We start from the raw sequence: 25,581 nt of genomic DNA on the forward strand, positions 1-25,581 counted from the left end.
TTCTTTCACTGTCTATGGTGCTGTCAGAAATTAACTTTAAGATCAGGATTGAGGTATGAACTGCTTATCCCCTGCATTTGCTGTGTGCTTCATTGTGCTGAGTTTGAGATCTCCATTTCTTACTATTTGTGACTTTAATCTCAGAACTGCAGCTTCCTGGATGAAAGCTGGCTGCTTCCGGTATGATCTTAATGTTCCGATGCACTTGATTTACCTGTATGTGCATGAAGAGGTCATGCTGAATTGCATGTTGCAAACCTTGCTTGTTTTTTAGGTGTGTCAAATCTATGAAGCTGTTCCCTGTCGAGAGCTGGGGGTGGTACTCAGGTTAGCATGTTGGCATGTCTTTTCAATTCTGAATGCTGCATTTGTTCATGTCATTTTGGCCAATTTTTCTAAAAAAAATATTTGTGCACACATTCTGATCACCTTTTTGCTGTCTGTGTTGAAAAAGTCATGCTCAACTACACATTGCATGTTTTTGATTTTCTAGAAATAAGAGCAAATATTCCTAATCAGTATTTCTATTCATATCGCATATTTTAATAATCTTTTTTTTTTAAAGGTACCTAGATGGACGCATCTTTGTACTGGACCTGCTTCAGGGTAGTCAAGCTCAGGTAGATATGTTTGCCGAGCCTGGTGACATCATTGATGAAATCAATGGGACATCACTGAGGAATGCTAGCAATGGGCAGGTCAGAAGTAATCTTTCCCATAAAATGTATCTCCTGCATGACCCGACATACCATCATAAATGAATCTTAGAGACAGCTTTATATATGTGTACTCTGTTATCTGCTTTGCCTGAATTGAATATATAATCATGATAAGCTTCATTGTGTTTGCTTATTCTAAGACTGATTCATCACAAGATATGGCTCCTGTCAGGAATACTTCACACAAAAATTACAGTTTTGTCATCATTTACCAACCCTCATGTTGTTCCAACCATATTTTGTTTTCTTTCCTCTGGGAAATGTAAAAAGCATAGGTACAATGTCCAAGCTGCTGTTTTCCACAAAGTGGATGATAAAATAAACTTCACAGCTCCTGAAATGACAAAAAAGCTTTATTAAATCCATGCAATTTGTATGCTATATTCTGAAGACATACAATAGCTTATCTGACAAACAGACCAAATGTTAAGTTGAAGCGCTCAAATCTCATTTGCAGCAGCTTTTTAAAAGTTTTAAAGAAACTGAAATTCACCAGATATTTTCCAAATGCATGTTATTGATCTCATTGTGAATGATACATGCATGCTTATGTTTCATTTCCTGTCTGCTTAAACCAAAGCCACTATAAGTGTGGTCAAATTCAACATTGTTTGGCAAAATTTTACAGGTGAAATGCAGTCATTTCAGTAAAAATCCATGCAATTGGGAATTTCGCATGAGTGCAGAATGTGTCAAAATTCAGGTTTCAAAACAAGTTCAAGTTTGTCACATGGATTCACGGCATTGACTAACAGAAAACTGCTTGGTTTGAAAGTGACATCGAAAGTGACAGTCACAATCGACCATAGACAATGGGCCTAATTTGTCTCAATTTGACTAAAATTGCTAGCCTGACCACACATTTACAGTCAGATCTGCCTACATATAATCAACAACTGTTATATAGAAGTCTCCACCCTAATTTGTTTTTTTCGATAACCTGATTTACATCAACAATAAAGAACAAGAGATGTGGAAAAATGTGAGAAAAAACAAAAACTAACTATAGCGCTCAATATCTGACTAACAGGCCACACATCTTTCCCATCCAAAGGCAGGTGTGGTTCTGTCTAAGCTGAAGGGTCAGCCCCTTTCCATTCACTTGATACGTTGGAGAAGAGAAGATGGGTCTGTCTATCAGCCACTGGTCAAACACTTACGCCAGCTCAAACAGGAAAATCCCTCACTTCAGTTTGGCCCAAAACAAGCCTCTCAGCAGGACAGAACTGCAGGTCAGAAGAGAGGGCAGACACAGTGTGTGAAAAACGGCAGGTACTCTCAATAAAGATTTAATGTATGTTTACAATTGTTTTATTAGTCACAAATACCATAAACAGCTCGAGCTTGAAACTGTTTGATCGCGTTTCATTAACAGGATCCTGTATGGCTTGCACCTCTTAGGAAAAGCAAACATAGGAATGGTACAGTAGTTGTGTAAACATCTCTCTTTATGGTGCTCTTGTTTCACTTTAATCCATGCATGTGTATTTTTGAGTCAATATGTGATCCTAAAACGTGATTATTGAATAAGAATGTTAATTTTCTTCAACTTTAAGTATGGAGGAAAGGAGGTTCTGCAGCATGTCATTCCTGTGGTTATGGAGAGCAGTCAGGCAAGAAAGGTATATCTACAATTGAGCGAGTGAGTTTTATGTAGAGAGATAAATATGTGAGCTAATTTCAAGACCTATTTCATATATCATGCATGCTTTCTGATTTTGTCATATAGGAAGTACTGCTGGATGTAAAGGAGACTCATCTTACCTGCATGGATAAGTCCAATAAGCAGGTTTGTGTTTTTCAATGCGAAATACAAATAACTTATTTTAAAGGTGAGTAATTTTAAGCCAAAGTTTCTTATTTTGATCAGGAGCTGTTTCAACACCATTTCCCTGAGATATCATGTGTTGGGAGGTTTGGAAGCCAACCTGATTTAACCATTTTTGCTTTTTGTGTACTGTAAGTATTTTGATAAAATGTTGTAGATAGATGTTGATTCAAGTCATTCAAATTAAATGCATGGGATGCTGTTTTATGCTAAGCTTTCTTTCTTGACATGTCTAGTGTTTCTCTCAGATATGAAAACTCAGACAGCTTTCAGTATTTGATATGGTGTTGGAGTTTGAATAAATGACAGACGGGTTATGCGACTGGTTTATCTGCATTCCATTTGCTTATTAGTGACATTTCTTCCAGGCTTTGTGTTTTCAGTACTAACCATGTAATTGGTTTCAGAGATTCACCGCAAGCAGGCAAACAGTCAGGCTTCTGTTGTGTGGTCCTACAGGCTGCCACAAGTAGTGAGTGTGAAGAGATTGTTAACCATATAGGTGAGTGTGCAACCACTTTAATTCACATTATGGGTGTAATGAAAGATTTAGGTCAAGTGCTAATCATTTTGGAGGTAATTAATATAATTTGTACGTTTATTTTTTTATCGCCACAGCTGCTGGGTTCAAACATACAGAATGGTTTGTATGAAAATTCAGAACTTGAGTGGATTGGACATCTTCTGAAGTGTGCATTTTTGAGCACAATACATATATTGCATTGTTATATATTCTATATTATAAAAATATAGTTTATCGTTTGTATTAGTATATGATAGATAAAACCTTATTGTAATATCCTGTATCTGTGCAGTGTTGTTTTGATAGAAATACTGAATCTTTTTTTGTTACAAGATTTTATTATATGCACACAATGGAGTCCAAACATGTAATTTTGATTTATGAGTTTTTGCATTTACACTTGTAAATATACAAGGTTTTAAACATTTTTTAAAAAGTACAATAAAGAAAAATGCTAGAATGAATACGATAAATTTACCATTCTCCAGTACTATTCTTTGTCTCCAATCAAATACTATATGTGACCCTGGTCTTAAGTCGCTGGGGTATATTTGTAGCAATAGCCAACAACACATTATATGGGTCAAAATTATCGATTTTTCTTTTATGCCAAAAATCATTAGGATATTAAGTAAAGATCATGTTCCATGAATATATTTAGTCAATTTACTACCATATCAAAACTTAATTTTTGATTAGTAATATGCAGTGCTAAGGACTTCATTTAATCAACTTTAAAGGCGATTTTCTCAGTATTTAGATTTTTTGGCGCCCTCAGACTCCAGATTTTCAAATAGCCATATCATGGAAAGCTTAATTTATTAAAAGCTTACTGAATAAATTGAGCAGGTAAACTCAAATATATAAAAGGAGGCACAAAATGTTCTTAAGAATATTCTCAAGAATCATCAAGTGTAAAAATTAAATGCTGGGCACGGACAAACAGTTTTTATCATTAAGAAATCATTATCACGTTTGGAGACCTTTAGCTGCGAGTCGAGACTTTGAATTTGAAGCACATCTCGCTCTTAAATTGGGGATTACCTGTGTTAATTATCTCTAACTTCACTCTCTTTTGACGTAGCAAGGGCCGTTTACTGAACGAGTCTTTATTTTAACTCAATTCTTTTCAATGAATCGGTTGACGCAACAAGTCGTGCACGCATTGAACTGAACTGATCCGAGCGGCGTTCGAAACGAATCGTTCAAATGAACCGATTCGCTTACTACTAAGAGTTCAAGTTCAAGTTTATTTGTATAGTGCTCTAGCCGCTGCATTTTGGACTATCTCTAACTTGTTTATTGAAGATTCAGGACAGCCACCTAGCAGTGCATTTCAATAGTCCAGTCTAGAGGTCATGAATGCATGAACTAGTTTTTCTGCATCAGAAACAGGCAGCATGTTTCGAAGCTTGGCTAAGACGTCATCACAATGGCCCGGAATTTCCTCCTCGCCAGATCTGGCGCATGCGCACATCGAAAAAGAATGCGGACTTCGCAGCTCTCTCAATATTAAATAGTTTGATGGCCATAATTTGATGAGTCATGTCGAAAGCACCATCTCAGCCCGGTTCTTCGGGTGCCGCGGCCAACCTGGGACCTTCATCGTCCTCCTCCTGCTCCTCACCTTCGGCAGGTGGCACGACGTCCCCCGCTAACGTGCTGCACGCACAGCCCGAGAAACCCCAGCACTACACGTACGTAACGAAACACCTTTATACCCACCTGATCACTCATGCAAATCACATATATTTCATGCATCCGTAATTTTACACGCCTCTGATACGTTTTTCGTGGCTGTGATGAGCTGGATCAAGAGCTGTGTTTAATAGAGGCCTAGTAGTGCGATTGTTTGCATGCATTGCATTGATATGATGTTTTGAAAGATGCACTTGAGCATCCTGGCAAGACCTCTGATGATTTGTAAACACAATAAAGAAGGCAAACTACACAGTGCTTCATTAGTCTACAATGTCATCGTGAATTCACGGTTAAAGAAACATCCATCGTGATCTCTAGTGAAGCACCACGTAACTGGGTGCCCACACTTTTTGATCAATGAATTTGCCTTTGTCCAGTCGTTCATTGCTGTATAAGGATTTAAAACAAATATTTTAGAGTAATTCCTCCTCTCACAAAAAAAACCGAGCATCAGAGGTTCCTAAGCTTTTACTACCAAGGGACAAAAATCAAACTTGACTGAGAGCCATGAAAAGTAAATGTTGCATTAGTGTATATCCACCTGTATTGTATTAAAAAAAAATTAGATTTGTACATTGCCTTTATATTCTCTACATTCCACTGCAAAAACAAATGTAAATATGGGATGTTTTCACTGCGAGGTTTTCAATTCAATCTTGAATTTTGTTACATCTATGAGTTCCGTGACTTTTCCCATTGCTTGTAATTTGTTTTTACACTCACAAAGAGACAGTTAAATATACAATCAAATATAGAATCAAAATTACCATAAAAAAGATTATAGAAATCACAATACAAATTCCCATCACTTTTCCATGATGTTCTGAGACTATCCAGTCATTCATGATTTTTGGGTTAACATTTTTTTTAAATAATTTTTATAGACATTGCACTTTTATATAGTAGTGTAATATAGATGAGCATAACTAGTAAACTATATTTTGACTATAAAAAATTCTATGACATTTTAAGATTTTAAAATTCATTTCTGTAGCCTCATGCTTGTAAATGACAACAGTAAAATACCTATGTTTTTTTCCCCACTATAATTTTCATGATTCCTGAAGCAGGTCATAACAATGACAGAACATAACATCTATAATTAGCTGGTTCAGGTGCATTTGATCAGGATGGTAGCGCTCCAGAAACAGGATCGGGCACCTGTGAGCTAATGGTGTCCAAATATGCTTTCATTCAGTGTTTTGTTAGTTTTGCCATTAAAGCATTTACTCTTTATTACTCTTCCCATCTCTCTCTATCTGTGTTCAGGTATCTGAAAGAGTTTAGGACAGAGCAGTGTCTCTTATTTGTGCAGCACAAGTGCACTCAGCACCGGCCCTTCACCTGCTTCCACTGGCACTTCCTGAACCAGAGACGACGGAGGCCGATTCGCAGACGAGATGGAACGTTTAATTACAGCCCTGATGTGTACTGTGTTAAATACGACGAGGGCACGGGGACATGTCCCGACGGAGATGAGTAAGAACTAGCACAAACTCCATTTTTAAGGCACACTAAAAAATAAAAGTGTCTGCTAAATGACTAAATGTAATGTAAATGTCACACTGTCTGAATTTATGCTAATGTCTTTCTTTATTTATGTACTGCCAGGTGTCTATTTCTGCACCGGACAGCTGGAGACACAGAGAGGCGGTATCACCTGCGGTACTATAAGACTGGTTCTTGTATCCACGAGACTGATGGGAAGGGCCACTGCAGTAAGAACGGCCCTCACTGTGCTTTTGCTCACGGCTCCCATGACCTCCGTAGCCCTGTCTATGACATCAGGTAGATAATTTTAAACCAATAATTCATCTGAATATGAAAATTGTCATCATTTAGTGACCATGTCGTTCCAAACTTGTATCCTTTCTTTTCTGTGAGACACAAAAATAGTCATTTTTAATTGAAGACAGTAATTAAATTGCATTTATTATTATGATGCACTAAAGTTCAGAAATTTTGAGTCAATAAGATTTTTTAAATGAAATAATCTTTTATGCTCACCAAAGCTGTTCTATTTTTAGTAAAAAGTTTAATATTGTGAAATACTATAACAATTTAAAATAACTGTTTTCTATTTTAGTATATTTTCAAATTTCAGGATCATTACTCCAGTCTTCAGTGTCACATGACCCTTTAGAAATCATTCTAATATGCTGATTTGGTGCTAAAAAAAATCTTATGATCAATGATGACAACAGTTTTGTGTCTTAATGTTTTTGTAAAAAACAGTGATATATTTTATGAACAGAATACAATAAAAAAACCAGCTTTTTTTTCTGAAATAGAAATATTTTGTAACACTATTCTTGTCTTTACTGATCAATTTAATGCATCTTTGCAGAATAAACGTATTCATTTAAAAAAACAATCATACTGACCCTAAACGTTTGAACAGTGGTATACATTGTGGATATTTTTCCTTGGGATTGATGTGTATTTTTAATGTCTTGTTAAGAGAGGTTCAGGTGTTAGAAGCCCAATCTGCCACTGGATTGGTTGAGGGAACATCTGGAGAAGGGCAGTCAGGAGTCGTGGCCAGCACTGCACTCATAGAAAAGATCCTGAGTGAAGATCCACGCTGGCAAGGTGAAATCAGCCTCTCCACATGACATTAAAATCACCCTACACTACATTCATATGTCATTCTTCATGCCGTTCTGTGCTCATTTCTCTTCATGCAGACAACAGTTTTGTGCTCTCCCACTATAAGACGGAGCTTTGCAAAAAACCTCCCCGGTTGTGCCGTCAAGGCTATGCATGTCCCTACTATCACAACAGCAAAGACCGCAGGCGGAGCCCTCACAAACACAAATACAGGTCTGTATAACAAATTCTTCTTTCAGTAGAACACAAACTGATAAAGTTTAATCATTTTTATACAACAGCTCATATCATAGTGACCAAAAAGGACAAACACAACTTGCGCACTATATGTGACCCTGGACTACGAAAAAGTCATAAGGGTCAATTTTTTGAAATTGAGATTTAAGCATCATATACATTTATACACCTGAAAGATGAATAAATAAGCTTTCCATTGATGTATTGTTAGGATAGGACAATATTTGGCTGAGATACAACTATTTGAAAATCTGGAATCTGACGGTGCCAGAAATGGCCCTTAAAGTTGTCTAAATGAAGTTCTTAGAAATGCATATTACTAATCAAAAATTAAGCTTTGATATATTTATGGTAGGAAATGTACAAAATATCTTCCTGGAACATAATCTTTACTTAATATCCTAATGATATTTGGCATAAAAGGAAAAATCGATCATTTTGACCCATACAATGTATTGTTGGCTATTGCTATAAATATACTTGTGCTACTTATGACTGGTTTTGTGGTCCAGGGTCACATGTTCTGAAGTCATGTGATAGCTTTTTGTGGGGAGAAAAAAGTAACAAGTTGAAGCCGTTTTTTGGTTCTTTTTAATGGTGCTGTGTTTTGTTCCTGTAGAGCCCTGCCGTGTCCCTCAGTGAAGCACAGTGATGAGTGGGGGGACCCGAGTAAGTGTGAGAGCGGAGAAAGCTGTCAGTACTGCCACACGCGGACAGAACAGCAGTTCCACCCGGAGGTATTTCACACTCAATCTAATGCGGCTGGACCCTGTTTAACATCAGCATTTACTTTAAGAACAAGGGCATCTGTTTTCTTGCATGGTACTTGGATGTAATATGATAAAACAGTGACTATTGGATTATGTTGTGCTTGTGATGCTCATTAGGGTTGCTGTTTTTTTGGCCCTTTGGCGTCAGTAGCTCCTTTTTTAGATGATCGATTAGTGGTGTTAATGTTAGTCATACCTGTGTGTCATTACTCCAGATGATCATCTGGCAAAGGATAAAAAGTGTGGAATAAATCAACCTGAGCCATATATAGGGATCAGAAAATGATAAACTCATAGATTCTATAAAGTAAAAAAATATATATAATAATAAAACATTAAAATAGCTATATTTACGTTTTAGGAGCTGAAAGTTCTTCAGGGTTCCATCTCTTTTTAACCAATTAATTTACATGACGGTCGATCATGATTTACTGGATTTTTCAAAAACATTTTTCATGACAAATTTTATCTGATAAAATATTTTATAGATAGGTATATACAAAAAAATTTATATTCTTTTCTAAAAATGCTGTTGACGTTTTAAGCTTTTATTAATTTACATGACTTTTCCAGGGACAGAAATCACACTTAAACAAACAGTTGCTAAGGAGGGTATATTTAAGTAAGAAATATCTTGATTTTTAGTTGTTTTAAAATATATACAAAGCTTGTTTTTTCTTAAAGGGCTCATCGCATGCAAAATTCACTTTTCTAACACACATTTATGTTGTAGTGTGTGTACACATCCATCCTATAATGATACAAATCCACCCAGTGTTTTTCTTTAAAATCCCCTTTCTCAAATCCGGCTGTTCTGAGATTCCTGTCAGAATGACGTAGTTCTGTACAGACCGCTCCCACGATAGTTGATTGACAAGCCGTCTTACCTTAGACCCACCCTGAGTGAGCCGCCATTGTGTCGACTCCGGTACAGGGGAAGACAAGATGTCTCAGGTTGAGGTGTTCTGTTGTTGGATGTAATAATGAATATAGCAGTCGTCATTTACTCCCGACATCTGAGCCGCTGAAGATGCAGAGGATTATGTTTGTTTTTGAAGTGAATGCGCCCCCTGATCTATCTAAATGCAACTGTTCGCGCGAATCATTCGTGATCCAGCTTCACCTACAGAAGAAGTGAGCATAAGGGTTTTTAATGAATCTTTGCAAATCGTCTTTCCTAATAATGTGCTAATTATTAAAACAGTCCTTCAGAGAGGGGCGGGGTCAGCAGAGCTCATTAACATTTAAAGGAAAATGTTACAAAACTGCTTGCTCCGACAAGAGCTGTTTCTGTCAGTTTTTTTACACTACCTTTGAGAAATTTTAACCAAACTATGTTACAGACTTTTCATTAAGACCCTAAAGAATCATATCAACTTGTGGAAAATGGGCTTCCGATGACCTCTTTAATTTAAATAATTTTACGTCATCTTGAGGCCCTCTTAGAAGCACAGCAACTTTCTGATATTTTTTGGCGCCAAAATCAAGCGCCACTAATATTTTCTTATTTTATCTAATTCTAAACTTTTCCCTCCACAGATCTACAAATCCACAAAATGCAATGACATTCAGCAGAGTGGCAACTGTCCGAGAGGGCCGTTCTGTGCTTTTGCTCATTTAGAAAGTAAGCTTATATTTTGTTAATCACATCACATGCAAAGTTATCATGTGATGATGTTACACTGTATTGGATGTTTAAGATCTTACATGGCAACTTATCCAATAGTGTTACTTGTATGATTGTGTGTTGTTTCTGTGTTGTTTCACAGAAGTGACTGTCAGTGATGAGCAGCTGGCCTCACAATGCAGTTCACCTCTTCTAGAAACTTCCTGCTCTGTTCCCTTAGAAGACTTCAGTCAGAGTGGGCCAAGTGCCACCACAGAGGAAGCGCTGCGGGGAAGGGTTCTTTTTGAGGAGTCCTCCAGTCTTGATGCCAGTCTAGGAGGTTATGGGAAAGCCCCTGGGTTTGAGAGGGAAGACCAGGTATAGCATTTTATAACACTTTATTAATGCTTTTATTTAAAGGCGTCGGTTAGAAGACTTGTGTTTTTGAGATAATTGTCATGCAAAACCTGGGAATTTTATGATTGCAGGATAGGAAAAGTCATAAAAATGAATCATCTTTAAAAAAAAAAATTCTCAGCTCAAAAATATTTAACTGGATAGAATTAATATGCAGGTTAAAAGTTTGAGGTTAGTCCGATTTTTCAAACAGTTTTTCGAAGGCTGCAAAAACAATAATATTGTGAAATACTAAAACTATTTTCTATTCTAATATATGTAAAAATGCACTTTATTCAGGTAATGACAAAGCTGAATTTTCAGAATCCATTACTCCAGTCTTCAGTGTAATAGGATCCATCAGAAATTGTTTTAATATGCAGATTTGATGCTGAAAAAATATGATCAATGTTGAAAACAGTTGTTCTGTTTAATATTTTCTGTGGAGACTGAAAAGTATATACTTTTTTTTCAGGATTCTTTGAATTAAGTTCAAAAGAATAGCTTTTATTGCAATCTTTTGTAAAACTAACTGCTTTTAGTGTCATTTTGATCAGTTTAATGCATACTTGCTGAGTATCAAAGGGGACCTATTATGCAAAAATCACTTTTATGATGTGTTAGAACACAGTTTTGTGACCGCAGTGTGTGAAAACAACCAGCCTATAATGGTAAAAATCCACCCACTCATTTATTTATAATCAAAAAAAATTATAAACAGTCTCTCAGAACGAGCTGTTTCAGATTCTCCCTCCGTTCACGTCACTGAGGGGGAAAAGTCCCGTCCTTTTGTGACTCTGTCCTATAGACACAGCCCTGAGTGAGACACTGCGGTCCACCTCCGCCATTAAAGTTACTGATTACTGTAGCTGCTGGAGATATACAATGTCAGCGCCAAAGAGGCTTTTCAAGTGTTGTGTTTTAGATGCACTAACAAACTTAGGAGCCTCCATAGACTCCCTCCATCTGAGCCGCTGAGGAAGCTGTGGTTAAGTTTCATTCTCTAAGGAAATGTCCCTGAAAAAAAATCGGTAAAGTCCCCAATACGTGTAGGGATAATAACGCTTTGTGCGCAAACGTCAGCTCCAGACAAAGTAAGTGTCACACGTTTGTTTTCCAAATTCTGAAAGAGCTTCTTTGCACTCTGTAAGGCTAATGATGCTAAAGCTACCATTGTCGTCTGTTCTCACTGGTGCTGTCTTCATGAATGATCGTGAATAGGAATGTGGTGGTTAAAAGTTGCACATGAAAGCAATGTGATTCGATCGCTTGAATTTGTTGAGCTCATAATCAAGAGAGGGTCTTATAAAGTTTGTGATAGCATGAGACCAGCTATGTTGTTATTTTTATCCCGCTGTGCTCCTGTCTGTGTTATTCATAAACTCGAAATTTATTATGCACCATACAATCAGATGACTGACGTTGAAACAGAGTATGTTTTCTGTAAAGATAACCAGCTTGTACTAATAGTGGAATGTTTATTTGCAAAGGCTAGCACTGTTAATGCCGGAGAAGCTCCGCCCTCTTCTCTGGGAGCAACAGCTCATTTGCATTAAAGCAACACACTTAATATCAGAGCGTTTGGGTTCATAACCTGAAAGTGGCAATTTTAACAAGCTATACAAATAGTATCTGTTGGGTATTTTGAGCTAAAACTCAAAAAAGAACCTAGCATAATAGGTTCCCTTTAATACAAAATCTTTTTTTTTAATTAATTGGATTCCTGGGCCAAGGATTGATACCTGACATACAAATGAACATATGCCCTAAAAATATTCATAAAATGAAAAACAAGTCTTTTGTTTATTAAAAAATAACTTTCATATTTTTCATACAGGCCAGACATAGAAGTTTTTCAATGGAACAGCGCAGCAGAGACATTTCTTCCATGCACAGCAAACAGGTACTGAACCTACTGATTCAAAACAGACATGAATGACAATTACAAATAGGCCAAGCACCCTTTGCATTATTCCATTTTGTGGGTTTTCAGGATTTGTTGGTGTTTCTGCCTGTCGGCAGTCCTCTCAGTATGTCCTCCAGCATACCTTCCAGTCTGGCAGCCACCCCACCCAGCCCTGCACCCCCCGGCCCGTCTTCAGGCATGAATGCCAACGCTCTTCCCTTCTACCCTACAAGTGACACAGTGGAGTCTGTAGTGGGTGAGTGATACAGTAGTTCATCCCATAAAAATAACTTTTTATTTATATATTTATTTATTTATTTATTATCATTATGGGCCAGATTTAGTAAACAGGGCAAATTAACATTAGAACGCAATTCCATAAAAGTGCCGATGGGAGGGGAAAAGTCTGCGGGTGATTTACTGACAAGGGTAGGGCTGCACCAGCCATTCGTAAGTTCTTACTTAAATTAGAACTTTAAGTCCACACTAGAGGCTTAGTAACTACTAACTAGTTTGTAATTAAATCTATACATTATTTGGTTGCACCAGTTGTTCGTAAGGCAGGACGTAGCTAGTAGTGCGTAAGCTCTCCGTAAAGTAATGCGTAGTCGCATAATATGACGTTTACCCTAAATCATCCAATAGAAACCTTCAAATACGCGAGCAGAACTTGAATTTTAATTTATCCTTCATTCTAACTTTTGCCTCACGTATACTAACGGTAAAAACAAGTTTCCATTAAAAACGATACATTAATAACATTAGTCTATATGTAAGCTATTTTATATGTAAATAGCATTCAGAAACTGTAATTGAAATAAATAGTGATCAATAAATACTGAAAGAAAAAAAAACATAAATGCTATTTGTTTATTATTTCATCTGACATGCGCAACACGGACCGAAGCGCAGAGAGGCGCGCTGTAGATGGCATGTTGAAGACGCGCTAATAAAAACATTGTTCTCTCTATTAATATGTACATGAGTGTAAATGTCAGCAGCATCATATGGATATAAAGGATTGAAGGTTGTCGGGTAAAAGAAGAGCATGCTATTTTATTCCAACCGTTACTCCTGACCAGACGCTTCCGTAAATATTTAGTTTATACGTAGAGTTACACTTTAACTAAGTGTAATGGTGCAATGAACAAATATTTAGTAGTGCGTAAGTTGTAACTTAGTGCCCATTTACGTCAAAACTAGGCTAAGTTGTAATTTACGTACAGCTGGTGCAACCGGCCCCAGCTGCATATTTAAAGAACATAGAGGCAAGATCTCATTTCCATAATGACCAGCGCAATCTACCAAGAGAAGCGCAAATTACCGCCTGCTTTAAGACCTGCTGTTTTTTGACATTAAACAAATGCCACAAATACCAGTGAACTGATAAGCGCAAACCTTAGTAAATCGCGGTGCGTGATTCATTTAAATACTCTCCTCCCCTAAATTTACCGATCGAAAGGGAAACCCCTACAAATGCATAATCGGCAAGGTGAGTCTCAAAAATATCTGTCCATGCCTTTTCAGCGCTAATTTCCCACTGCGCGTCTTTAGTAAATCATGACAGTAGATTTTTAATGCCAAATCAGGGTTTGCACTGACGCAAGCTGATAGTAAATCTGGCCCTATATATGTTGTTGTTATTATATATGATTATTTTCTCACCCTCATGTCATTCCAAATTAGTTTCATTTTCTTCTATGGAACACAAAATGTCGTTCTATAAATTAGTGTTGTTTTATTCATTTGTTTATTAGTATACATAATTGAGCTTTACTGATAAATAGAATGACGTAAGATTTCTGTATTTTTAAAACCGTGTCTGTTTCTGCTTTTGACTAGAGTCTGCATTGGATGATCTAGACCTGAATGACTTTGGAGTCTCGGCTCTTGAGAAAAGTCTGGAGAGTTCAGCTTTACCCAGCATGGGCCTCATGTTGGGTTGGTGACGAGTTTACAGTCTAATTAAAAAAAGATTCTGTTGTAAACTGTAGTGTCATAACTTAAAAAATTCCGCATTGACATCCATCTTCAGTTCTGTTTTTGTACTCATTTTTCCTCAGGAGGCAGTCAGTTACAGAGTTCAGCACCCGTTAACATTCCTGGCTCCCTCAGTAGCCCCTCCCCTTTCAGATCACCCTCACCTTCTCCACCAATCAGAGCCCACCACTCTCCATTCCTCTCTGCACAGTTGCCACAACCCAGCCAATCAGAGAGCAGCTTTTTGGGGACCTCTCATGGTTCTTTAGGTTTGTGTTATTTTCATTCATTTTAATGTCAGCTGTAATTTCTTTCCATATTACTCTATTAAAGGGGGGGTACAATGCTGTTTCATGCATTCAGAGTTGTTTACACTGTTAAAGAGTTGGATTCTCATGCTAAACATGGCCAAAGTTTCAACAAACTATTTGGAAGTATGAGTATTTCTGTGCCAAAAATCTTCCTTCCGGGTTCGTACAAGTTTCAGAAAGTTTTTTTCAGTCATGGCTCTTGGTGACGTAATGAAGGGTGGAACTCCTTATATGGGCATTTCTCTCAGAAGAGCACGCCCGCGCACGCATCGACCAGTGCGAGAGCGCGCCCATCAACGCGCTTCATCCGGCTGCACTGCACAGGACTCGCTCGGGAAGAATGTCTCTAAAGAAATGTGTTTTTGCTTGTAAGGGAAAGATAACCTTGTTCAGCTTCCCAAAAGAACCCAGCGTTACGTGAACAGTGGATGCAGTTTGTTTTTCGGGGCAGCAACGGAGTTTCACAAGTGCGTTTGTTGACAAAAGTTTTATAAACAAGGCCCAGTTCGACGCTGGATTTGCGCATCGTTTGATACTGAAAGATGGAGCGGTCTCAGCTATAAAAGATCCCGGTCATGATTCAGAACTGCAGACGGTAAGTGAAACGGCATCAAATGTCTGTGTTTTGTTGGCAATCGGCGCTCAAGTGCTCGTCACTCTTTAGCTCCGCCCACACGGCACGCCTCCAGGAGCTTGGCTGTTTTCGGAGAGAATCGTAAAGCTGTATCTTTCTTTTATAAATATGATAAAACTAAAGACTTTTTAGAGCTATGAAGGATGCAGTACTACTCTATAGGTACTCGAGAGTAACATGAGATTGGGTGAAACTGTGTGTGTTATGCTCCCTCTAAGCAGTCTCTATCAGAATGAGTTTAGAGCTCCTGTGACGACATCTAGGCCAACATTCTTGTTTACAAGTGCAATTACCGGTTGTCTTTTTAATACAAAGCAGTGTTGTTTTGCTGTAGTGGACTGGATAGATTGTGTGGCGGATCCAATCAAACATGATAGCTTTGTTTTGTTTTTGTAGGTTTAAATGGCATGAGCAGCAGTATTTGGGAACATTTTCCGACAGGCCAAAGTTCGCCAGGCACCCCTCCTGCCCTGCTTTCCACAGGGAGCATGTACACCGAGGCGTCACGTCTCAAACAGGAAGTGGAGGAGGCACACAGGGTGCTGAAACACTGGGACCACAGCTGGAGACAGATGACTCAGGTCAGACTCCATCTGTGTTTGTGTCTTTATGTGAAATTAACTGTGTACATACAGAACCATATTTCACACTTTTACTAAATTATTTTTTTTTGCACTGATGTTTAAAACACCCGTGATCTAGTTTTCCATGACCTTCTCTTTTTCCACGCTTTTCTGATTCTGAGAAATTAATCAGGATGTCATTGGTTCTGTATCTTTAAGACTTCCATATGTAAATATTATCATTTGCTATCCATATTACATATTTCAGGCTTGTTCATCAAGTTTCTGAATAATTAGGTGCTGGGCTGGGTTTGTAATAACGATTTCTGAATAACCTATATTATTTATTTTTAATATATAATATTTGAACAATAATAAAACAAATAATACAAAATACATAGAAATATACTGATTACATAATAATATAGTACATTATATTGTTATGTAAAATCTATAATGCATGTTTTTTTTATATATACATATGTGTGTGTTTTATTTAGAAATAATACAAATACATAATACCATGTAAATATTTTTATTATCATTATTTTGTTACTTCAGCAATATTTCTTTAAATTATATTGCATTCTGTTTTGGAACACATCTCATGTAAAAGTCACCTAAAAATGTGTCTGCTCAGGGTCAAGTGAAATGAAACTTAAAATTTCAATCTAAATTTCAAATAAATTTAAAATCGTATATATTTTTGCATTTCTCTAGGACAGAATCCATTCATAACATAGAGTTACTAATAAATTAATCAAAGTATTTGTTGACCTGTAGCATGGTTAGTGTTTTGACTGTGTGTTTTCTATTACCTGCCGCAGTCATTGGCGGTCTTAAAAGCAGACGCAGAGGACGCTCGTCTCTTGACGGGGCAGCTGGGTATGGAGGCGGAGCGAGCGCGGCAGGCTGAAGTGGAGGCGCAACAGCAAGCCGCTTTCCTGGAGGAGGCGCTAGAGAGCCTACGGCACGCAGAAAACCCACATCTCCAGCTTCACCAGCTACAGTTACTGCACAGACTTCCCCTGAGCTCCATCTGCAGCCTGCAGGCACAGATCTGCTCCTGCTTACGCACTGTAGAACAGGTCATCCACGCACAACTGAGAAATCTCCTGATCAAACTGTCATGAAATGTCTGGGGTTTATTTCATTCAAAAATCAAATGAAGAAAAATAAATATGGATATTTCTATCATTAAGAGATTGAAACTTTTATGCTAATGATTTATATATAAATATAATCATATTATTTTGCATTATATGGTAACACTTTCCAGTAAGGTTCCATTAGTTAATATTAGTTAATGCATTAATGTTAACTAATGCAACCTTATTTTAAATTATTACCCACTATATTACAATTTATATTATATTAAATATTTATATAATTACAATTTCTAATTAGTGCTGTCAAACGATTAATCGCATCCAAAATAAGCTTTTGTTTGCATAATATATGTGTGTGTTCTGTGTATATTTATTATGTGTATATATAAATACACAAGCATGTATATATTTTGAAAATATTTACATGTCTATATTTATATTCATATAATTCATATTATAAATAAATGTAATATATAAAAATTATATATTTCTCTGAAATATATACATGCATGTGTGTGTATTTATATATACATAATAAATATACACAGTACACACACACATATTGTGCAAATTTCTATTTTATATACATTTTATTTACAATTGTGCTTTAAATAAAAATTATTTATAAAAGGTGGGTTTCAAATTATGATTCATTTTTTTTTTCATTTGATTCTGGTAATAAATAACCTAGGCATTGCTATATTATTTTATAGAAAAACACATTAAGCTTTTTTGAAGTCAATTTTAATTTTAGGCTGATTTACAGTAAATTTACAAATGCATAACGTTTATTTATTTTTTGCTCTGAACAACAAAAATTACAGTGACATTTGCTTGAAATTGTTCTTTAAAATGTAATTTAAGATTAAATATAAAAAAAATTTAATGAAAGGGGAAATGTGTTTCATTGTTATGAAAATAATATAAAATAGGTAAAATAATAATAAAAATAGGGTTCATTTACTAATGAAAATGTAATTTCTTTTTTTTTTTTTTTTTTTTTATTCTGGTAAAATATGACCTTGACATTTCTTTGAGGTTCACCTAATAATTTGACGTATCAATAGAGCCCAATTAGATTAATAATAAAGTATGTTGGATTGCACTGAATCTCTCTTCTCTCTTCTTTCAGGCTGTGTTCGGGAAGCAGAGATTATATTGTGTATCTTGCGATGAGATGGGATCAGTGACGTTACCATGCCAACATGGCCTGCACTGCGAACGATGCGCATCATCGACAGAATGCCCGCTGTGCACTGAACACCAGCAGAGTATGAATATCCCGCAGTCATAATCCTAATCTGCTATAATCCACACAATAGACACAAACCCTGACCCCTCACTGGATCTCATTTGGATTTCACTCAAATTCTCATTACAACTACGGCTAAATGTATCCTACAGAGCCCGAAGCCTTATCTTAGCTAAAAGCTGAGACTTAATTGATAAATATGATCTAGTTTGATTAAGACGCGCCATATCCTTTACATTAGCATGCAGTCAGTTGTAGACCTCAATGGGACCATTATACAGTATTTTCAAAAAGAAAGAAAATTACTAGAGAAACTGACATGCATCAGCAGTTTGTGATATTTTCATGTTTATTGTGGGGACAAAAGTCACAAAACATCACGGATACAGTATAATAATATGTCTCATTGTAATCATTTTCCATGTCTTTCAAATGGGAACAAATATAACTTGTATTAGTATTCCGATCTGGTCTAGCACTAATAATTTAGTTAGTGCTTACATGACAACACATTTAGAGATTTTAAGGAAATATTTAAGTGAAGATCATGATACCAAAATTCCATACTCCCTATATGATTTATATACAAGCATAACACATACACATAGTAAGACAATCCTATTCTTTTTTTAAAACCCATTTAAATCGAAATGCGGAATGTCTTTCCAGAACATTCTGAAATGTTTACAGTAGAAATGCAGTTTGTACATCTTCAGTGCAGCTGAAATTATTATTATTTTTTTTTTCAGACATGGGGAGATTTTGTAATTAATACAGATTTTAGTATAGTTAGTAGCTATTTAGGAAATTTACAATTACATTCATAGGATTTTTTTAAGGAGAAATTCCAGGGAACTGCTATACAGCAAAATGGAAAATAAATACGGTTTTGCAGCTTTTCGTTCTCAGGTTTTTTTAGTTTTTTTTTTTTGGTAGGAGTTATGGTAAACTGGAGTGCAAGAGCAAAAAGCCAAACACTTTCTTTAATGTAATTCATATAATGCGCATATTTTATTTAATGCATTGATTTAATAATTTGCCTGTTTACTAAACCAACAGCACGTTCCCAACTGTAGCTTTCCATTCACGTAGAGGCGTGTGTATGTCCAACACCAGTGGAGAAGATAATTCATGTGCACTGATTAGCAAACATGAGAGCATAAGCTACGGCTGTGGAAGAGGGCTTGACTTCAGTGTTTCAGTTTATTTAGATTTTATTTGAATTCAGTTTGAAGGCACAGTTATATGGGATGCTCAACAGACGACTTCCTTTGAAACAGAGCTTCACTGTGAATTCAGAAATCACCTGCTCAGTTTTGTTCATATACAGTGTTTCAGTCTGATTTTGTAAAAGACAATAAACAAATGTATATTTTTGGATGAAAATGTTGTATGGTTAATTTTTAATATCAAATAACAATATCATTGTTACACGTCCTTACAATAATTAAATGACTCTACATTAAATAATATTTTAATAACAAATAATAGAAAAGGGAAACAAATGATGTTAATTTGGATGTATTCATTCATCTTTTTGTCCTCTTAGACTTCTTGAGACTTCTTTTCTCTTTGTCTGCGTAATTTAACGAAGGCCTGAGCTTCTCTCTCGCCTTTCCTGGCCTCAAGTAACTTCAAGGTATTTTCACCTACAAAAACAGAGATGGCATGCGGTCAAATTGAATTGCTACATATGACATCTAATATATATATATATATATATATATATATATAGACACTACTGTCAAAAGTAGCTATGGATGTGTATATTGATAAAAAAAAGTTAACTTTTTATTTTAATATATTTTAAAATTTAATTTATTTAGAAATTATTCTAATATGCTGATTTGGTGCTTAAGAAACATTATAATAAATATTTTTGAGGATTTTTTTTAGTTTCTTTGATGAATAGAAAGTTCAAAAGAACAGCAATTGTAAGAAAAATATATTTTTTAACATGGTCTTTACTGTCAGTTTTGATCAATTTAATGTGTCCTTGTTGACTAAAGTGTTAATTTTGTCATTCCAACTTCACATTATTTTATTTTGTGAAACATCTACCTGTTAACAATTTTACATAAACAGTACAGGCGATTAGTTTCTTAATGCACCAAATGTTGAGCGTAACAAGAAGTGACATACTGTTGGGTTTTGGGTGCATCAAAGGTAAGCGGATCTGTGCAGGTGTGGGATTGTCCTGTCCACCTCCGACTCCTGGTACCGCTTTAAGAGAGAGGAACGCCTCTCCTTCGAAGTCATCACTCCTCAAGGTGTCATGGTCCAGCACTGTCACCATCAGACATGCTCCAGGAGAATGGCACTGCTCTAATGAAATGATACTGTGCCAGAGGACAGAAACTGCATTACAACCATAAAACAACAATCTATTGTTTAACAGTTTGTAACTGTTGCTCTCTCTCTCTCTCTCTCGGTGTCTTTCTTTGGGATGTGCAACATGCAGATAGGCTACCTAATGTGGATTGGGCTAATGAGTGAACACAGGTGATACAGGTTACTTTTGTGGCTTTCCACAAAAAGAGCTGGAAAATGGAAATTTGTGTATGTTGCATGTAGTTATGAAGGAATCGGTGTGCTTATTTGAGTGTGGTTTGTAAATGGGGGACAACTTTATTTAAGAATAAGAGGGAGAAGGACTTTTCTTTGGGAGCTTATTTCTGCCAGGGAATTAAAATATTAAAAAGGTCATTGCAACTATTTGTCTTGACTTTATTCCCTTCAAATTGCGACTTTTTATTAAAAAAAAATTCCTTTAAATTGCAAGTTTATTTCTTGCAATTCTCACTTTTTCTCAGAATTCTGACTTTACATCTTGTAATTCTGTAAATTCTGTTTTTTTTATGACGTGGAATAAAAAAAAAGCAACTTTTCTAACCATTTTCCCCACTATTGCAAGTTTGTATCTCACAGTTCTTCTTAGAATTGCTAAGTTATATTTCACAATTGCAAGTTAACGTCTCACAATTGTTTTTTTTTTTTTTGCAGAATTGCGAGAAAAGACAGAATTGTGAGATTACCTTTATTTATTTTTTTATTCAATGGTGGAAATAAGCTTTCATGCTTTTTCCTTTCACTCTTTGTATTTTTTTTTAATCCTCTTCTATGAATCTAGCAGGTGGGAGCTATGAGAGAAGAGGGCACTTTGTGTGACTTTGAATCCTAAAAGTGAACTGAAACCACGTGTTTACATACAATTCAAAGGACTCTTCGAACAAAGGGTTGAGATCGCAGTTCTTGATTTTGGTGGATCGTGGTTCTACTTGAGGGAACATGTGCTTTGGTTCTAGAGACAGCTGAACGAAAGGGTCACTGGAACCTGTAATGGACAAAATGCACTTTCATAAACGGACAATTCTGATATTCATCTAAAGCAATGACATTTAGATAAGCTCAAGTGTTGGCAGTGTCAGAGCACCACAGATACAAGACCTACTGGCTCATGATTTATGAATTTCTTCTATAAATCCCACAGAGTAACCAGCATAGTATAAAATGTGTTTGTCTTCTCACCATTTGAGTCGAGAGGAATTAGATTGACGGCGTTGAGAACCTCTACATGCAGTTTGCTCTCTGAGCGTTTGTATGAGGTGATGAGAGTAACAGCTCCGTATTTCTCTCCATTAAACACTTTCTGTAGGAAATGTAAACAAATTCAGGTCAGTAACACTTCGTTGGGTCTAATGGATGATGTCCTGATCTGAGTGATTTCCTCACCTGTTCCCACACTTTTCTCTCAAAGAACTTCTCTATCAGCTGATTACAGCTTAAAGAGTTTTGTGTCAGGTTTTCCCGTAGCGTCTGAGGAAACAAAAATCAATCACTCATATCTGAATGGGAACGAAAGGGAGGAAAAACAACACATGAAGAGCATAGAACAATAACACTGACCTTATATTCCTCAGTATGTAGTGTTTCAAGAGAAAGTCCATTCCCTTCAGCATGAAAACACTGTTCTAAGCACTGCCAGGGAACAAACTCATAAAAGTACATTTCTGAAGAAAACATAAGGTGGTTGCCAAGGCATCGCTAAGGTGTTCTGACTGTTTTAATGTGCTATTGTGTTCTTGGGTGGATTCTAAGTCTGACAGTTTAGAAACAAACCACACTCTTTGTGGTATCGTTTGTGTCTCTTTCACAAACAGTACGGATCTTAGCATTAGCATTATTAGCATTAGGATGAAAGACTAACCTGCAGTGCATAGAGTAATCTCTGAAAGTAAACCATGTTACTGTCCTGCAGAGATATCTGATGCAGAATCTTAACTGAGTTCATCCACAATGGAGTAAGAAGACTGAAAGAGACAATTAAAACACATCATGAAGGCTGATCAACTAAAGTAAAAACAACTAAAATATACAGATATAGACAGGCTGAAAAAACTCATTGAGATACCTATTAAAATTCTCCTGAACCAAATTCTCATTCATATACTGCAGTTCTTTCTCAAGATATTTCATCAAAGGAACCACAGCCTGGAGATAAGAGAGCCAGACACTCAGTATTGCAACGGTTTAGAAAAATGTCATTTTATGATTCAGGTTGATGAAACATTTCTCTTACATCTTCTGTAGATCTGGAGGGAAGTCTTTGACGTGAAGCCATGTTGCGAACATGTGTTTCAATGTCTTTGTTTAGCTAAAAAGAGACACAAGAAACAGTCACACTTGATTTAAAGTCCATTTTATGTCATCTAACTCTCATTATTAGTAGACTGTTAGGTTAAGGTTACAATTAGTACAATAAGTTGACATGCACTTGCAAAGTCACTTATAGTCAATAGAATGTCCTTTGAGGGACCATTAGAATAAAGTGTACTCAGATATTAAGCAGAAAGTCTAATAATACTCTAATGCCTGTTAGTTGATGTAGTTGCAAAGTTACGTACTGTAAGCAGAATGTCAAAAGGTGACTATCAAAATAAACTGTTACCCCAAGAAACATGGTCAAATGTGTGTTCTGGTTGTTGTGAAAGTGTCTTATTGCACCTTCTCAGGAAGAGCTCATGTAGATGTGAGACTCTGTGAGATGTGAGATGCAATTGATGCTGTGATCACAGTTATGCTACCTTTTTCCCGAGTGTTTCAACTGCAGAGCGGATCTCTCGGTTCAGGGCGGACTGTGTGTGTTGCAGCTGTGATGGAAGTGTGTTCTGGAACTGAGTATCTCCAATCACGTGTTGCGTGCGTTCCCGGAGCCCTGCCCAGTTTAGCTGCTGCGGTAGACGTGTCAAAACTGTGTGCAGATGTTCTAGATCGTTCACCACCACGCACAGCTAAATATACATAAACCGTGTTAGAGTAAAAATGCAGATGATCAAGCTAAAACACAGTGCAAAGTTAAAGACCACACACCACATACAATACCACATCATCATCAGCTCACCATTTTTATAGCACTTTCGCGATCTGAGTCCACAGAGAGCTCCTTCACTCGAGCCTTCAGCATTTGACAGTATGTTGATGCAATCTTGCACACATCCTGTAACAAACATGCATATTTATACATCCTACATTTCAATTAAATGCTCAAATTTGAGTGTGTGTGTGTACCTCTGTGAGTTTGACCATAAGCATGAAGGCCTCCTCCGAGTCAGGCCAGCTCAACTGCTCCCAGAGCTGGGCAACAGGATGCAAACATGCTGCAATGTCCACTGCAGAAGAGCTGTGCTTGATGGGAACTCCTCCGGTCTGCAGCGGCTGCAACTAGAAAAGAGAAAGAGAATGTGAGTGTAGTTCCCTTCAGCTATTTCAATTTTTTGCTCAATGGGAATTCACAAGTAGAATGTTTTTACTAAAAAAGTGTTTTAGAGCATCTTACCTGATCCACTTGCACAGCTTTTTCCACCCTCTCCATTGTGGTGCTAAAGGCTTTGTTTAACCAATATGGAAGAGCATCTCTGAAGTCCTCATGGAAACTTGTGAGCTGTAGTAACTTCCCCCTAAAAGAGAAATCCAAACTTCATGTTTAAAAGGAGAATCCACTCAAACTGAAAATGATGTCATCATTTACTCCCTCACATGTTGTTCCTGTATGACTTTTGATCTTCTGTGGAACACAAACGATGATATTTTGAAGAATGTTGTTGGCAACCAAGTAGTTTCAGGTTGTACTGACTTCATAGTAATTTTTGTCCATACAGTAAAAGTCAGGAGGTACCAAAATCATTTGGTTGACAACATTCTTCAAAATATCTTCTTTTGCGTTCCACCGAAGAAAGGAATGATGGAATAGTTCACCCAAAAATAAAAATCTTCTGATAATTTACTCCAATTTAAATTTAAAACGCATTTCACTTCATAAAATGTTAATCGATGGGATCACTTGTGGATTATTGTGATAGTTTGGACTCTCATTCTGACGGCACCCATTCACCGCAGAGGATCCATCTTTACTTTCATCTGGATGGCCTGAGGGTGAGTCAATTTTAATTTGGGGGTAAACTATCCTAGATGTTAAGGAAGTCAGTACATTGGGTTGAGAGTAAATCACAAAATAATGTTTAATGTATGTGACAACTCAGAAGTTACAGCTGATTGTAGGACTGACTGACTTTTTTTGTAAGAAGGCTTTGTCTTTGTGGATGACTTGCAAGGTGAGATAAACAGGAAACAGGCTGTTTGCCAAAGGCTGATCCATTTGATTCTCCAACTGAGAGAGGGTAGCTCGTAACTCATCAGCCAGCTGTTCACACACACACATAAGGGACAACCAATGATCTACTGAACATAGAAAAAGACCGATCAGAGACAAAATGCACATTAGTACATTTCTTGATTCTCACCAGAATGTCCAGTTTTCGGTAAACCACAGTGAAAACATCCAACTGCACAGCACTGGAAACAGAGAGAGAGAGTATTTTATTGTGAAGACAGTCATAAAGTCATGACATTTTGTCAGTGACATGATGGACAAGGCTATAAAATGAACTGTCCATTAATTTTAGTGGCCCAAAGATGGCCAAAAAACAGTTCAAGAACTGTTCAGATTATAAAATATATCCAGTGAGCAGCTTTTAGCTCCAACATCCTGAAGAAATGTAATGTTTAGAAGTGAATTAGCTGACTAAATTACAACAGAAAAGAAGCTTAACCTTATAGATGATATTATATATGCATTAGTTACATTTTAAAACGCACAGTTCATTATTCTTACCTGACAAACACCTTATTCCAGACATCTTTACTGAATCGAATGTCTTCTTGCACTTCTCCAATCAACCGAGAAAGGGCACTGATGGTCTCTAATGGATCCTGTCAAAGAGCACTTATGAAGAATCTGAACTCACTTCTAAATTTACTGGAATACTATATGTTTTATATGCATATAGAATCAATCTGCATGATTTCTCACCTTGGTCATGGGTTGATGTAAACCTTTTTTGATGTTAAACCACTCTTCTGTGCCATTCTGGGAGAAA

At 36.7% G+C, this 25,581-nt stretch overlaps 3 protein-coding genes across 4 annotated transcripts in view; 2 read left to right on the forward strand and 1 right to left on the reverse strand.

The window, feature by feature from the left end:
* On the forward strand, positions 1-3,538 carry LOC306852617 (uncharacterized protein). Its single transcript, XM_079389595.1, has 11 exons — positions 1-53; positions 145-180; positions 275-327; positions 566-698; positions 1,774-1,991; positions 2,095-2,140; positions 2,276-2,341; positions 2,449-2,508; positions 2,590-2,678; positions 2,955-3,049; positions 3,166-3,538. Exons 1-11 carry the CDS (start codon positions 15-17, stop codon positions 3,198-3,200), a joined length of 870 nt encoding a protein of 289 aa, XP_079245721.1. The 5' UTR covers positions 1-14; the 3' UTR covers positions 3,201-3,538.
* Positions 3,415-19,527, forward strand: unk (unk zinc finger). Of its 2 annotated transcripts, none has more exons than XM_079389593.1 (15): positions 3,415-4,767; positions 6,041-6,250; positions 6,383-6,559; positions 7,233-7,363; positions 7,459-7,594; positions 8,238-8,355; positions 9,928-10,012; positions 10,158-10,372; positions 12,228-12,293; positions 12,384-12,552; positions 14,139-14,237; positions 14,360-14,545; positions 15,618-15,802; positions 16,612-16,872; positions 18,026-19,527. In XM_079389593.1, exons 1-15 carry the CDS (start codon positions 4,616-4,618, stop codon positions 18,185-18,187), a joined length of 2,352 nt encoding a protein of 783 aa, XP_079245719.1. In that variant the 5' UTR covers positions 3,415-4,615; the 3' UTR covers positions 18,188-19,527. The 2 variants fall into 2 exon arrangements, with proteins under 2 accessions (XP_079245719.1, XP_079245720.1); XM_079389594.1 differs by having other exon boundaries at positions 10,236-10,372.
* Positions 19,077-25,581, reverse strand: part of LOC306852615 (protein unc-13 homolog D-like) — a 12,870-nt gene continuing 6,365 nt past the window's right edge. The window contains exons 18-34 of the mRNA XM_079389592.1: positions 25,515-25,571; positions 25,317-25,414; positions 24,946-24,997; positions 24,715-24,845; positions 23,982-24,102; positions 23,714-23,866; positions 23,547-23,642; positions 23,230-23,436; positions 22,725-22,799; positions 22,557-22,636; positions 22,353-22,455; positions 22,052-22,123; positions 21,878-21,961; positions 21,674-21,794; positions 21,356-21,479; positions 20,288-20,484; positions 19,077-19,794 (exon numbers count right to left, since the gene is read on the reverse strand). Of these exons, the coding sequence (XP_079245718.1) occupies positions 19,691-19,794; positions 20,288-20,484; positions 21,356-21,479; positions 21,674-21,794; positions 21,878-21,961; positions 22,052-22,123; positions 22,353-22,455; positions 22,557-22,636; positions 22,725-22,799; positions 23,230-23,436; positions 23,547-23,642; positions 23,714-23,866; positions 23,982-24,102; positions 24,715-24,845; positions 24,946-24,997; positions 25,317-25,414; positions 25,515-25,571 (1,875 nt within the window). The 3' untranslated portion in view covers positions 19,077-19,690. The remainder of the gene's footprint in view (positions 19,795-20,287; positions 20,485-21,355; positions 21,480-21,673; positions 21,795-21,877; positions 21,962-22,051; positions 22,124-22,352; positions 22,456-22,556; positions 22,637-22,724; positions 22,800-23,229; positions 23,437-23,546; positions 23,643-23,713; positions 23,867-23,981; positions 24,103-24,714; positions 24,846-24,945; positions 24,998-25,316; positions 25,415-25,514; positions 25,572-25,581) is intronic.

This window comes from Barbus barbus (genome assembly GCF_936440315.1).
Source record: "Barbus barbus genome assembly, chromosome: 32".
Lineage (NCBI taxonomy): Eukaryota > Metazoa > Chordata > Actinopteri > Cypriniformes > Cyprinidae > Barbus > Barbus barbus.

Excerpts from the sequence above, each read along its gene's own strand:
- LOC306852617 (XM_079389595.1), top strand. The coding sequence starts at position 15 with ATGGTGCTGTCAGAAATTAACTTTAAGATCAGGATTGAG. Across the intron at positions 181-274 it reads ATGAAAGCTGGCTGCTTCCG|GTGTGTCAAATCTATGAAGC; the intron begins GTATGATCTTAA and ends CTTGTTTTTTAG. Across the intron at positions 1,992-2,094 it reads CAGTGTGTGAAAAACGGCAG|GATCCTGTATGGCTTGCACC; the intron begins GTACTCTCAATA and ends TTTCATTAACAG.
- unk (XM_079389593.1), top strand. The coding sequence starts at position 4,616 with ATGTCGAAAGCACCATCTCAGCCCGGTTCTTCGGGTGCCGCGGCCAAC. Across the intron at positions 10,373-12,227 it reads GGTTTGAGAGGGAAGACCAG|GCCAGACATAGAAGTTTTTC; the intron begins GTATAGCATTTT and ends TTTTTCATACAG. Across the intron at positions 14,238-14,359 it reads CAGCATGGGCCTCATGTTGG|GAGGCAGTCAGTTACAGAGT; the intron begins GTTGGTGACGAG and ends ATTTTTCCTCAG.